At 37.5% G+C, this 14,560-nt stretch overlaps 1 protein-coding gene across 1 annotated transcript in view; it reads left to right on the top strand.

Annotated features, from left to right (window-relative positions):
* Positions 1 to 981: 981 nt before the first annotated feature.
* LOC308263481 (olfactory receptor 5K1-like) overlaps positions 982 to 14,560 on the top strand; it is a gene marked incomplete at both ends in the record, with an annotated part of 47,521 nt that continues 33,942 nt past the window's right edge. The window contains one exon of the mRNA XM_080696497.1: positions 982 to 1,230. Within this exon, the coding sequence (XP_080552623.1) occupies positions 982 to 1,230 (249 nt within the window). The remainder of the gene's footprint in view (positions 1,231 to 14,560) is intronic.

Here is a 14,560-nt window from a genome sequence, read left to right on the forward strand (position 1 = left end):
CACAAAGATCACTAAGTTTCAAAAATATGTTACTAAAACTAAGGTTACCCATACCAGGTCATTGTTGAAACTAGGAGTAGAGCAAATTCTGCCATCTCTCCGTAGCATTTTATAACTCCTTTTATAGAATATAAAAACTAACATTTAACTTCTTCTAATAAGATTTTCAAGTACATGTAAAAAAATAAAGGAATGTAAATTTTAAATAAGAAATTCTATATTGTGTGTCATAGAGAAGACATACTCCACAATTCAGAAAATGAGATTCTTTTATCTTGGGACAATTATTTAAAATTTATAAATAACTACTAGATGTAAACTATACTCTAATAAGAAAGAAAAATACTTAGATATTTATAAAATAGTAATAATAGAATATATACAGTTAATATTTGTGAAAATGGCAAAGGGACTGGGGAAAAAAATGAGGTGACAATCTAATGAAATTTATTCCTTCAGATTTTCAAGGTAATTTATACACAGAGTCCCCTACACCATCCATAATGCCTTTGGTCAATGTCTAAGATATGAACTTAACATATCTGTGTAATGTGTATTTAAGGTATTAACTTCTCTAGGAGACTATATAAAAACTTTTTGCAAAAAGAAAAATAAATATTTATAGGAAAATTGATCTAAAAATCATTTTAGGGAATTTACAAAAAATAGTGGTGTCCTAAATTTTAATGCAATTGTTATATAAATGCATAAGGCACATTTTTTTTCTCTTGGAGCTGCAACTCTGTTATTATCAAAATGTCCTTGTAAATTTAATAGTCAGAGAATGATGTCACGGATGTTGACATTTTAAGAGAACACATGCCCTTAGAAGCAACTGTAGCTGAAATCCAGACTCAGAAGATGATGACTGAAGAAGAAATTACTCTACCTGTAATAAAAAGAAAAACTTATTTGAAAATCCTATGCTCTTCATTAAAATGTTATATCATTCTAATTCCTATCTCAGCAGACAAGGTAGAGATGACTGAAGATAACCACTCCTTGACCACTGAGTTCATCCTCACAGGATTTACAGATCACCCAGAACTGAAGACCCTTCTGTTTGTGGTGTTCTCTGCCATCTACCTGGTCACCATGGTGGGGAACCTTGGTCTGGTGGCCTTGATTTACATGGAGCATCATCTTCACACCCCAATGTACATCTTTCTAGGAAACCTGGCTCTGATGGACTCCTGCTGCTCCTGTGCTATCACTCCCAAGATGCTACAGAACTTCTTGTCTGAGGACAGAAGGATTTCACTCTCTGAATGTATGGCACAATTTTATTTTCTCTGTCTTGCAGAAACTACAGACTGCTTTCTTCTGGCAGCAATGGCCTATGACCGCTATGTGGCCATATGCAGCCCACTGCAGTACCACACCAAGATGTCAAAGAAACTTTGTTTTCAGATGACCACAGGAGCCTATGTAGCTGGAAACCTGCATTCTATTATTCAAGTAGGGTTTTTGTTTCGGCTCACATTCTGTAGGTCTCATAAAATCAATCACTTTTTTTGTGATATCCTTCCATTGTATAGACTCTCCTGTGTTGACCCTTATATCAATGAATTGATGATACTTATATTTTCAGGGTCAGTTCAAGTTTTTACTATTACTATAGTACTACTCTCTTATTTCTACATTATTTTCACTATATTCACAATGAAATCGAACGAGGGAAAAGGCAAAGCTTTATCAACCTGTGCATCCCACTTTCTTTCTGTGACAATATTCTATGGTTCTCTTCTCTACATGTATATTCGACCAAGTTCATTCAGTGAAGGGGATCAAGATATACCTGTTGCTATTTTTTACACTCTAGTAATTCCTTTAGTGAACCCTTTTATTTATAGCCTAAGGAATAAGGAAGTAATAAATGTTTTGAAAAGAATTGTGATGAAGAAAACATTTTGTAACACACTATAAAACAATCATCTCCCTTAGAATTTATCTCATCTTCATAATATTTTTCTTAATCTACAAATAATGAGGAAGTAGAAAAATTCTCCTTCATTAACAAAATATTAAATTATTACAATATAATGGCATTTTAATGAAATTAGCAGAAAGTAGAGATTTTATTAAAATGTACTTCAAAGACTAATATTTCACCAGGTATGATCTAAAAAATAATTCCTAATTGCCAGGGTGAAACTTATCAGAAATTTAAACAAATCCAACAAGTTAGAAGAATAAAATATAGTTTATATAAAGATAATATCCATTTATTTTTTTTGCAATTTTTAAAATTCCAGTGTATAGTCTTATACTCTAAGGTACATTCTAAGATTTCAAATATTAATTATTGTTTAATCAACATCATCTCTGCAATCAAGCTATATTTGAATTTTCTTTTAAAATGGACTTTAACCAGACATGGTGGTGCACACTTGTAATCCCAGTATTTGGGAGGCTGAGACAGGAGGATCCGGGTTCACAGACAGCCTCAGCTACTTAGTGAGGCCCTTTGTAACTCAGTGAGACCCTGTTTCAAAATAAAGAATAAAAAATAGGGCTGAGTTGTAGCTCATAGGTAGAACACCCCTGGGTTCCATCCCCAGTACCACAAAAAATTGACTTTAGTTCTTTCAAGAGGTTGTATTTAAATACATATGCATAGATAATACTCACTGATTAAGAATATTTTCATTTTTAGTTTTAGCCATTTTTACTGTCAAGTTTTCTAAGATAGAGTATCACATATTGGTCGTATATCCATTACAATAGAAATGATGCTACTGATGATGAAATCTCTATGAATTTCAATTTTTTCATATAGTTTGCTCTACATGTCTAACATAAATGGGATTGAAATTACTTAGTAGATTAAATAAATCATGCTTTATTTTCAAGATATTATTGTATGTTGATCAATAAGTGTACCAAAAACTTATACTAATTCTACTGAAAAGTAGTAGTATATTCATGGCATTAACTAAAAAAAGGGTGTTGTTAAAGCATAAATAAAGCAGAAGAGAAAACCCTAATTCCCTTCATAAAATATTTATTCACCAACAAAGTACAAATATAAAAGAAAATTATTTACTAAACATAAGTATAGACTATTTGAACATTTAAAATATACTGCCCATAGCCTAATTAGATCTACTTCTTTGTGCTTGTCTTTAATGGAAACTTCATTCATTGAAATATTGAGTAGCTTGCCCAAGTTCTTTCAGGGAAGTAAGATATAGCTGGAGTTTGAATCAATACTGCCTTTTCTACAAATGCTTGGGGGTTCAGAAAAAGAAGGTTATATTGTCTGTAGTGTTTAGTTACATAAGCAAAATTAGAAGTCAATTGAAGCTTAAATGATGGAAAAGATTTTGGTAGAGCAAAAAAAAATTGAGACTGACCAGAATCAATATTTATGGAAATAAGTGTGTTACTAAGAATGGGGAGTAAAAAGTATGACAAAGCCCTCAAATTGGTGAAGTGTTAGAAAAAGTGTGAGAAGTACAGGGGGACACAGATCAGGTTCCTGAGATCCTAAAATGCCACCCTAAGGAATCTGAATGGTGATATTTGAGAATACTCTCAAAACACATAAATACAAACATACAAACATATCAACATTTTATAATACAATGCACCAACATAACTTTATGGGTACGTTGTAGTTTCATATCATAATGTAGTTCATGGCAATAAGGACAAACATGCAGGCAGCACTTCCTGAGCTTCCATCCAGCTCTTTGCCCACTCTCCCCTTCCCTATGCATGACATCCACACTGGCATTAGTCTTCTCACATATGTGGAAAGTATCACTGAACGTGCTTCCTTCTCCCTCCCTCTGCTACCACTGCTCTCCCCTAGACCGCCTCCCTCACTCCACTAAGGTTTCTTATCCATTATCTAAAGACACTTTTGTATCCCAGTTATTACTTGGCTTCTGCATATGAGAGAAAACATACCCCTTCACTTTTTGCAACTGGCTAATTCCACTTAACATAATGTTCTACAGGTCTCCATTTTCCTTGACATAATTGTGTTCTTCTTTATTGCTTTGTAGAATTCTATTATGTGTACATCCCATAATTTTGTAATCCATTCATCGATTGATGAACACCTAGATTAGCTTCATAAAGATAAATAAATTATAATTATTGTGCAATAAAATAATGTGCTACCTTTTTCCTGAATGAGACATTTCACATCTGATCTTATGAATGCCCCTGGGTTCCATCCCCAGTACTGCAAAAAAATAAAAAATAAAATGGACTTTAGATCACTTCACTATTGAGCACATCTACTAGATATTTTACTTTTATTAATAATTTTTACTTCAATAATCCCACAATTAAAAATTGCAGGACAAATATATTTCATAATTTTTCCACACAGATATATTGATGGAGCTCAAGAATCAAAGCCAGACTATCTGGTTCAAGATTCATGGCCCTAATCATAAAGTTATATTATAAATAATGTAAACTAAAGGAAAATACAAATTTTAAGAGTCTAAGCTATGGAGTTGGCAGATATTCAGAACAGATGTGGAATTATCATACTTAATCCCCAATTCATTTTGAAAATTTTTAACCCTACTAAGAATTTGAGAGAATAATATAACTAACACTTTTGAATATTTTAACCTTATACATTTGTTAAGTAACTTTATACATTTATCTATCTCAATCTGTGTACATACATATAATACATATATGCATGCATAATATACATATAACTATATGTCCCCATATATACATATAAATATTATATGTATGACTTGTCCTTAGATGGATTTATACACATTCTTACTGTTAATGTGAATTTAATTAGGCCTGATGTAATCTCTGTACTTATTTTCTTTTTTCTTTCTTTTTTTTTTTTTTTTTGGTGGTACTGGGGTTCCTGGAAGCCCTTCTACCTCTACCTCCAGGCTACACTCTCAGACCTATTTTTTATATTTTTATTTGGAAACAGGGTCTCTTAAGCCAGCGAGACTGGCTTCGAACCTGCACGATCCTCCTGTCTCCACCTCCCAAGTGCGGGGATTACAAGTGTACGTCACCATGCCCAGCTTATACTTATTTTCTTAGATGATAAACTGCTACCTAGCTTCCTATGCAAACCACATAAAAGCCTAATTTAGGAGTATAGTTCTGTGACAAAGAGATGACACTTAGTCAATCACATCCTCTGAGCATCAACCAGTTCCAGGCAGCCAGCTAATTCAAATAAGGTAAAACACAGAACTGTGAGAATAGAGCTGTTTCTGCACATCACTTCTGTTTTTATTTCTGTTTTGATTGTCCCAAGAATTTTTAGCTTTGTTTGTTCCAAAAGGTTGTACCATCTATGTAGAGCTACAGCTATAAGTCTTAGCCCATGCTGTTATAGAAGCTTTAAATGTCCTAACAGATTCTTTTGGTTTGGGGGCCCAATGTAATGCTTTCTTAGTCAAGTTATGCACCACCACCCTGTAGGGGGTGGAATGTGGGGGCCCAGAGGGAGTACAGGATGGTGGTGATGGCATGACCTCACACAGCTGCGGACACACATGCATCCTACACAATCATGAGTGCACACATCTCCCATATTATAGCTGGTGTGGGAGCATATCTTATGCATTTGCACTGCATATAATTATGTGTATTGATTAAGCAAAATCTAACACACATGTGCAAAGACTATGCAAAGTGAGACCTGCGTGTTCAAGGACTAAAAGTGTAACATGCATATGCACATCCTGCTGATGTGGGTGTGCTCCATGTTGTGCAGAACCCTGTGTAAGGAACGGATCTGCAGAATAAAGTGGATGTTTGTTCTTTGTTTTCCTTTGGATGGTGGCTGAGAGACTTTCACCACTGGATCTCAGCCGGTTATGGACCTGCCAAGTCAAACCAAGCTGGAATTTAGGAACACCTGCAACAAGATAGTAGGACATGCTCCCCCCTGAGTGAGGAGCCCATGCCATTCACTCAAATGGCAGAGATCCTGGATGTGCCCCCAAATGTTAGAAATGGATATTAGGGGGGCTACAAATAAAATCTCAGAAATCTAAAAGTAACTCAGTAAGAAAATTTACTTCTGCATAAAGGGGCACAAGCACACTGTGTGGCAAGTAGGCTCATTTTTTTATTCACCAACTCAAAGGCCGCTATGCCATTCCTCATTGGTTGGAGTATGGCTTTTATGATTTATTCTGGTTGGCTAGATTTCACTGGAAATATTTTTTTGGTGGTACTGGGGTTCCTGGAAGCCCTTCTACCTCCGGGCTACACTCCCAGACCTATTTTATATTTTTTATTTGGAAACAGGGTCTCTTAAGCCAGCGCGGCTGACTTCGAACCTGCGCGATCCTCCAGTCTCTGCCTCCCAAGCGTGGGGATTACAAACGTGCACCCGGTATCACTGGGAAGATTTTACAAAAAGAAACACAAAACCAGTACATCTGGGAGTGGAACATATAGACACATGTACAAAAAGTTACACGGTGGATACTTAAAGTACAGTTACAAAATGGAAGCCTTCCAGTTTCTATGTGATATACATTTGATAGCAAAACTTGCTTTGCTTTCTTACAAATAGGATTCTCTGTTATTAAAAATTATATCCTATTGGAATATTGCCTTTGAGGTCTTTCAAAGAACTTAAATCATTCCTAATTCCCAAAAAAGACTGAGAGAAGCAAGAGAAAAAAAAGTCTACATCTATAGTACAACATTTTGGAATAAACAAAGCTAAAAATTCTTGGGACAATCATTCAGCAATTCAAATAGTCACAGATTAATTCACCTGACCTACACAAAAAGCCGCTATGCTTACAAGTTCTACCTCTATAGTACCACCTCCTACTAACTAGGCCCACATATTTTCATTGCATATCCCAATGTTATTATAGTCTCAGAAAACCAAGTCAATAGTCAGCCAGCTCCAAGGCAGGAACTGCTGCGACAGGGTGTGGTGGACAGATGCTGCTCTCATATCACAGGAGCTGGAAGCAGAGAGATAGACAGGAAACATCCAAGGACATATATAGGTCCCAAGGCCTTGCCTCCCAGAGACCCACCTCCTCCAGCCATGCTCCACGTCTGATCTTTGCTTCATGGGGACATGATTTCAACACCAGAACCTTTAGGGGGACATTCCAAACCCAAGCCATCCATCTTGAGAGGAGTTATCAGACTGTTTGCAAAAGTAGCCCTATCACCTTACATTGCCAATAGCAGTTCACAAGAGTTCCAATTTTACCATATTCTTACAAAAGCTCGTTATTTTTTATGTCATTTTGGTTATAACTATTATGGTTCATGTGAAATAATATCTCATTATAGTATTTTTGTATCTACTGTAAATGGGATTGCTTTCTCAATTTTCATTTTAGATAAATTGCTATTAACGTTACAACAGCGTTACGGGTTTTGTTCAATTGAATTTGTACCTTGAAACTTTATTAACTCATTCACTCCAATAGTTTTAGGTCAAAGGTTTGGGATTTTCTTTGTGTAGGATCATGTCAACCACAAACAGTGTTAACTTGACCTCCTCTTTTCAAATTTGGATGCTCTTCATTCCTTTCTCTTTCCTGAGTGCTCAGGCTAGGACATCTGGCACTATGTTGAATAAAAGTAGCAAAAGTGGACATTCTTATCTTATTCTAGATCTTAGAAATTTTTCTGCTTTTCCCCATTCCATATATGTTAGATGTTGGCTTATTATATGTGTTATTATGTTGAAGTGAGTTATTACTTTCTCTTAATTCTTTTTTCTAAGTAGATAGTTATTAAATTTTAATGTGTTTCTTTTCAAGCACTTTAATCCTCTTAAAATATAAATATTTGAGCCGGGCATGGTGGTGCACACTTGTAATCCCTGCGCTTGGGAGGCAGAGACAGGAAGATCACGCAGGTTGGAAGCCAGCCTCCCTGGTTTAAGAGACACTGTTTCCAAATAAAAATATAAAAATAGGTCTGGGAGTGTAGCCCAGAGGTAGAAGGGTTTCCAGGAACCCCAGTACCACCAAAAAAAATCAATATTTGTAATGAAGAAGTAGCAGTCCAGAAACCACTTTCAATTATTTTAAATAGGTTTAAAAGTTCCTATTTTAAATGTACTTATGATTCTGTTTCATTGTTTTTCTTTTTAAAACTATTAATATTTTATGTGAAACAATAATATGCATACTTAATCCTTCATATCACATAACACTTTTAATACATCTGCATCACAATTACTATTTGCTAAATATTCAGTGGTTTTTATTGGTGCATTGTAGTCATACATTTTACTGGAGTACAAGATGGTAGAGGCATACATGCACACATTACCTAATTAGAACTTACCCAATTCCCACCCCATTTCTCCTTCTCATGTTTGGCTTAGAGATTGACATTAATATGTTTTCGAATGTGTATCATGCATGTTAGGGTATTAGTATGAGTGCATATATTCCATTTATAGAAAAAAGATCTTCGAGTACTATGACAATTATTCCATTCTTAAGCCGGGCGTGGTGGCGCACGCTTCTAATCCCAGTGTTCAGGAGGCTGAGACCAGAGGATCGCGGTTCGCGGACAACCTCAGCTACTTAGTGAGGCCCTCTGCAACTCAGTGAGACCTGGTTTCAAAATAAAGAATAAAAAAATTGGGCAGGGGATGTAGCTTGGAGGTCAAATGCCCCTGGGTTTCATCCCCAGACCCGAAAAAAAAAATTCCATTCTTGCAGAAAATCTTACTTTTTTGGAATTAATAATCATCTTGGCTTAGTCTTTGATTCATTGTATTTTCTCATATATTCAATTGCAAAGCTTTTTCTACAGGGATTCCAAACAACTCTCCAAATGGTCTCTGCATATTAGAGAAACTACCAGTTTCAAGTCTTACTTGAGAGCTCCCTTCTCCTCTTTGTTCTGGTTGTTTTCTAGATCACAGTGATCTTTCAACCTAGCTGAAGGGTAACCTCATGATAGCTTTTCCATGTCTGTAAGTGTTGATACACTTTGTGTGGTCAGCTCAAATAGTGAAAGTGGGAAGTAGATTGTCATTAGGTTACCAACTTAACATGTATAACTAAAAGTTTTCCCCAAAAAAATTCCCATGTTTAAAATTCTCATATTTGTAATTTACATAAAATTCTATTAAGAATCATCTGGGAGAATAACTGTTCATGATGAGCTTTTAGAAAACATTGTAGAATGAGTGAAAACAAAGCAATATGGCATGTTGTCAAAATATACAAAGACACATGGATCAAAATATAAACTACAGAGGTAAAGAAACACTGCTCTAAAATCTTGAACATGATTAAGTCTGAATTCAAATAAATAAATAATGACATATGGGCAACTAGCCTTTCATTTAGTAATAATGTCGGATCTCTATTCACATTTTACACCATATGGACTAAAAATGTAAGACTCAAAATTAAATACAAATAGTAGAAGAAATTGTACTGGTATTGGGAAGAGAGTTTAAAAAGTATTAATGTATCAGTCCTGGGAAAGATGTCCAACCTTGAAACATATCGTCTTTACTAAGAAAGCCAGGGTTAGCTAACATGTCCTTGCATTCCTAAGAACAATTTAACACATTGTGGGGGAAAAGACAAAATGTAAAAGCCTGTGTTTGAAGACAGAGATGCCTCCCCCCTCCGGCCATAAATCTGGGTCTGTGTTTGAAGATAGAGATGTTTCCCCCTTTCAGGCCATAAACCCAGCTGGAGAGATAACAGAAGCAGAGCCGGGGCTGGCGATAAGGTGTAACATGATCTCCAAAAATCAAAGGGACCTGCTGGACTTAGACAGGATAAAAATTCAGGAAACTGGAATTTGTTGGCATTTTCGTTCGAATTGCCCCCCTGTGTCTGCTCTGGCACAGGGCTGTGACTATCTCTATATTTCTATCTTTTAATAAACTTCTTTAAATCTGCAGCAGCTGTCCAAGCGATGAATACTTATTCTTAGCTTAGGACAAGAATCCACGGTTTTTCTGTTTGTCTCTGTGTGTCTGGTGGTGGGGGGGGATTATTTCACACCACACACCTTTCCCCCCCCCAACCTATCCCCTGCAACAGAAATGATTTGGGGAAATGAAAGAGCTTGATAAATAAAACAGCAAAGCCAGAAATCACAAATAGGATAATTTATATATGTGGTTTTCCAGATCTTTCATCTCTTTTCTCTCAACCCATTTTCTCATTTTCCCAGTCTGGTTGATCTCACAATAAAATGGTCACCACAAACTGTATTTCTAAGAATCTATTTCAAATGACACCTAGCTAGATGTTACTGGTGAAAGGCACTTATAAAATATAGGAGAAGTAGATGTGATCCACAATATTTCTCCATCTTTGTTTGCTACAGGCGGCATCTCCGGTACTCACTGAATCTTAGTGGGTCCAGCTACTTCTGGGTAACAACACTACTCCCTGGAGGAGTTTATCACTAGTAGTAATCTCTGGGTTGCATTGACTCTTTGCTTTTCCAGCTCTTTGTTATTGTTTCCCAAAATACATTTTCTCTAGCTGCTTGCAAATGCTCTGTTCTCCTAAGTAGACTCTGAGACAGTGACTATGTAACACTTAAAAAATTGCATATGCTCAAAAGTAAGAGTTAAAGCCAAATAATAATACAAGAGAAATATTGAAGGTAGTTATAAAAGAAAATATTAACTCCTGATATGTAAGATCTTACAAATTGGATGTGGTAATGAATACTTGTAATCCCAGTTACTTAGGAAGCTTGAGTTAAGAGGACAGCAAATTTGAGGTCAACCTGGACAACTTCAGGAGAAACTATCTCTAAAATAGTTAATAAATAAGCAAGATGCAATGATACATGCCTATAATCTCAGTACTTGGGAGACTGAGACAGGAAGATTGCAGGGGTGTGTGTGTGTGTGTGTGTGTGTGTGTGTGTGTGTGTGTCTTATTTAATTTTGTTATATATTTCTGATTTATGTTTTTTATTTTTCTGAGTATATATAAAAGTAATACTTTTATGGTAAAAACTTTCCATTTTGAAAAAATAAAAATGCATAAAAATGGTGAATATTAGAACTACCTTTCTGCACATAAAGCTACCTTCATTTTGTGTGTGTGTGTGTGTGTGTGTGTGTGTGTGTGTGTGTGTGTGTGTTTGGTACTAGGAATTGAACCTAGAGGCATTCTAACCTTCAAACTATATCTCCAGACTTTTTTTTATTTTACCTTGACACAGGGTCTCACTAAGTTGCTGACAGTCTTGCTAAATTCTAGAGGGTGACCTCAAACCTGTAATCCTTCTGTCTCGGCCTCCCAAGTACTGGGATTACAAGCATGTGCCACCATTTCTTTCTCACTTACGGTTTTGATCTCACTGTCAGATTAACATCTCCAGACACAGTCAGGCTAGTATTGTTAGGTAGTTATCCAGAGATGAGGAAGGCAGGGAAAGAAAATGGGTCAGGGAGAAGCCTTTTTGAAAAGAGATATGGAGATTGCTTCACCCAACTATGTTCAGAGACTTACAACCCATTACATTACAGCTTTAGACACCAGAAAAGAATTTCAGTTCGTAAATTTAGTGCAGTAATAATAAGCAGAAACCACCTCAGATTATTATGCATGAACAGGAGTGGTATTTCTGAATAGTATAAAAACACACCATACAACAGAATCATCCCTTCTTTCTTTCTGCCCCCAGCCCAGCTCGCTCTGGGACTCTCCTGGTAAACTCATCTAATATAACCCACATGCCCAATTTATCTGTGCCCCCTCAGATGAAATCATTTTTGGGGGGAGACAATAACTGAGGGAAACTTGCATCCCTGTGACATAATGGAGCCATGACTCCACTATATATAAAGTAAGATACTGGGGATTCCCTAAAGCCAGGCAGTGATGCCCTTCACTCTCCCTCCCCCCACACACACACCCCATGCATGGGCTATGGTGCCTTCCGTCTGGCCCTACCTTATCTTTTCCCAGTTACATTTTAGATTTTTTTTTTTTTGGTGGTACTGGGGTTCCTGGAAGCCCTTCTACCTCCGGGCTACACTCCCAGACCTATTTTATATATATATTTTTATTTGGAAACAGGGTCTCTTAAGCCAGCGAGACTGGCTTCGAACCTGCATGATCCTCCTGTCTCCACCTCCCAAGCGTGGGGATTACATACATGCGCCACCATGGCCAGCTTACTTTTTAGATTCTAAAGGCCAGGCCACTATGTGCCTGGTTCTTCCCCAATTCTCTTCACAACTTTTTGCATTCCACAGATCAGGCTGCCATGTGCCTGGATCTTCCTCAATTTTCCCTGTGGCTTTTAAACTTTGTGGACCAAGCTGCTGATTAGCATTCTTCACAGCTATAATCTAAAAGAATGACCATGAACAAGAAAGGTTTATTTCCTTACAGTTTAGGGTTCAATCCATGTGAGGAAGAGGACTGAGGATCTCAGAGCATGGCGGCAAAAGGCAGAGAGGAAGAGAACATGAGCTGTGCTCTCCACATCATGGGGGGCTGGAAGCAAGAAAGAGAGTGTAAGGAAGGAAGAATCACACATGACCCCCAAACCTGCAGCCCCAGGGACCTGCCTTCTTCTCCAGCCACACCCAGATAAATTCATTACATAGTGTCTATTCACTAATGAGATGACAACCCTCATCACTCAACTATATCAATACTGACTATTAATAAATGAGCTCTTCAGGAGACATTTTATATCTAAGTATAATGCCGCCATATGCCTGGTTCTTCTCTGATTCTCTTTGAGACCTTTTTAAGTTCTGTGGACCAGGCTGTCATCCATGTGCCTTGCTCTCCCCTGATTATCCCCACTGATTTTTTTTTTTTTTTTTTTTTGGAACTAGGAGTGGAACCCAGAGGCATTTTACCTCCAAGCTACAACCCTAGTCCTATTTTTTGTCTTTTTATTTTTTGAAACAGTCTCACTGAGTTGCAAAGGACCTTGCTAAGTAGCTGAAGCTGTCTGCAAACCACAATCTTCAGGTCTCCTCTTGAATGCTGAGATTACGAGCATGGGCCACCACGCCCGGCTCCCCACTGCTTTTTAGACTCCACAGGTCAGGCTGCTTTGTGCCTGGGTCTTAAATTGCCCCCAAGTTTCTTAAATTCTGTAGGTCAGTCCACTACCACCATGTGCCTGGCTCTGCTCCAATTGCCCCACTGCTTTTTGGATTACAGGGGCTAGGCTGCCATGTTATGGCTCTCCCCAAATTATCCCTGCCACATTTTAGACCCACCAGGCCAGGACACCATGCACACAGCTCTTCCCTCTCATTCTCTCTGCCAGTTTTTAGATCTAGCAGGACAAGCCATCACACACCTGACTTTCTCGTCCCTATTCACCCCTCAGAGTAGCTCCGGTGAGCAGTTATTTTACCCTAACCATTCCTTTCAGGGACAAGAACACAGCACTCCCAGTGCATAACTCCCTTTCTTTATCCTTAAAATTTTGCCATGGCTCAAGAGCTCTGCTCCTCCAAGCCAGCAGCAATGCCAGGATAGGAAAAAAGACTCCAGTGAATTCAACTTTGCGGGTGCACAATTCTAAAACCAGTACTTCCCTGCAGAGCACATGTCCAGAGCCTACTTGCTACTAAAAATAATTAATAATAATAACAATAATAATAATAATAATAATAATAATAATAAGCCATATACTAAGTATAAGCATGTTTCATATGAACATGCCATCCTGGCTGGATGCCATTTGGGTGTTCCAGGTCAAATCCACTAAACAAGGCCCGGCACCATTTTGGCATTCCAGGCAAGCTATCTTAATGGAAAAATAATATCTCTTTCCCCTTGACATCAATTTGGCTCACATTTATATGAAGAATGCAATGCCATTTTTAATGGTTACAGATGATATAGTCTTTAAATATCTTATACAATGTTTTTTCTCCCTAGATAACAAGACTTGATCATTTGCAGAGTATCTTTGACAGAAAAAAGTGACTTAAGATACTAACTTTTGCATTTGGGAGGCTGAGACTGGAGGATCAAGATTTTTGGACAGCCTCAGCTACTTAGTGAGGCCCTCTGCAACACAGTGAGACCCAGTTTCAAAATAAAGAAAAAAAAATAGGGCAGGGGTGTAGCTCAGAGGTCGAATGCCCCTGGGTTCCATCCCCAAACCCGCAAAACAAAACAAACAACAAAAAAAACTTTTTTGTCTAATGTCTTAACTTTAGGGGTAACCTATAACTTTTAAAGTTATATTGAGATTATTTACTAGGAGAGTAGGGTCAAGATGGTGGTGGCCATGGTCGCAGTGGCGACCGTGGTTGCCGAATAGGACATGCATTCCTCTGAGATGCCCTGGACACCAGGTTTTGGTTCCATCTTTCATATCTAATTGGGACAACTTAAGGAGAAATTTCCAGCCATGATCTCCTAGCTAGAATATAGGAGATAGAGTGTATAATGGCACAATTAGAGGCTAGATGACAGCGAGACGCCCACCATGCAAGAAAAGTGATTTCTGAAAGAACATCCCAGAAGAGATTAGAGAAAAGACCGCTTCAGCTGCGCATGCTGGGGAATTCTTAACAGCATACCTTATAAGAAAAATGTTCTGGGCATGTTGGAGGGAGCCCAGCAGTGCTGGG

Source organism: Muscardinus avellanarius (genome assembly GCF_963383645.1).
Source record: "Muscardinus avellanarius genome assembly, chromosome: 5".
In the NCBI taxonomy this organism is placed as follows: Eukaryota; Metazoa; Chordata; class Mammalia; order Rodentia; family Gliridae; genus Muscardinus; species Muscardinus avellanarius.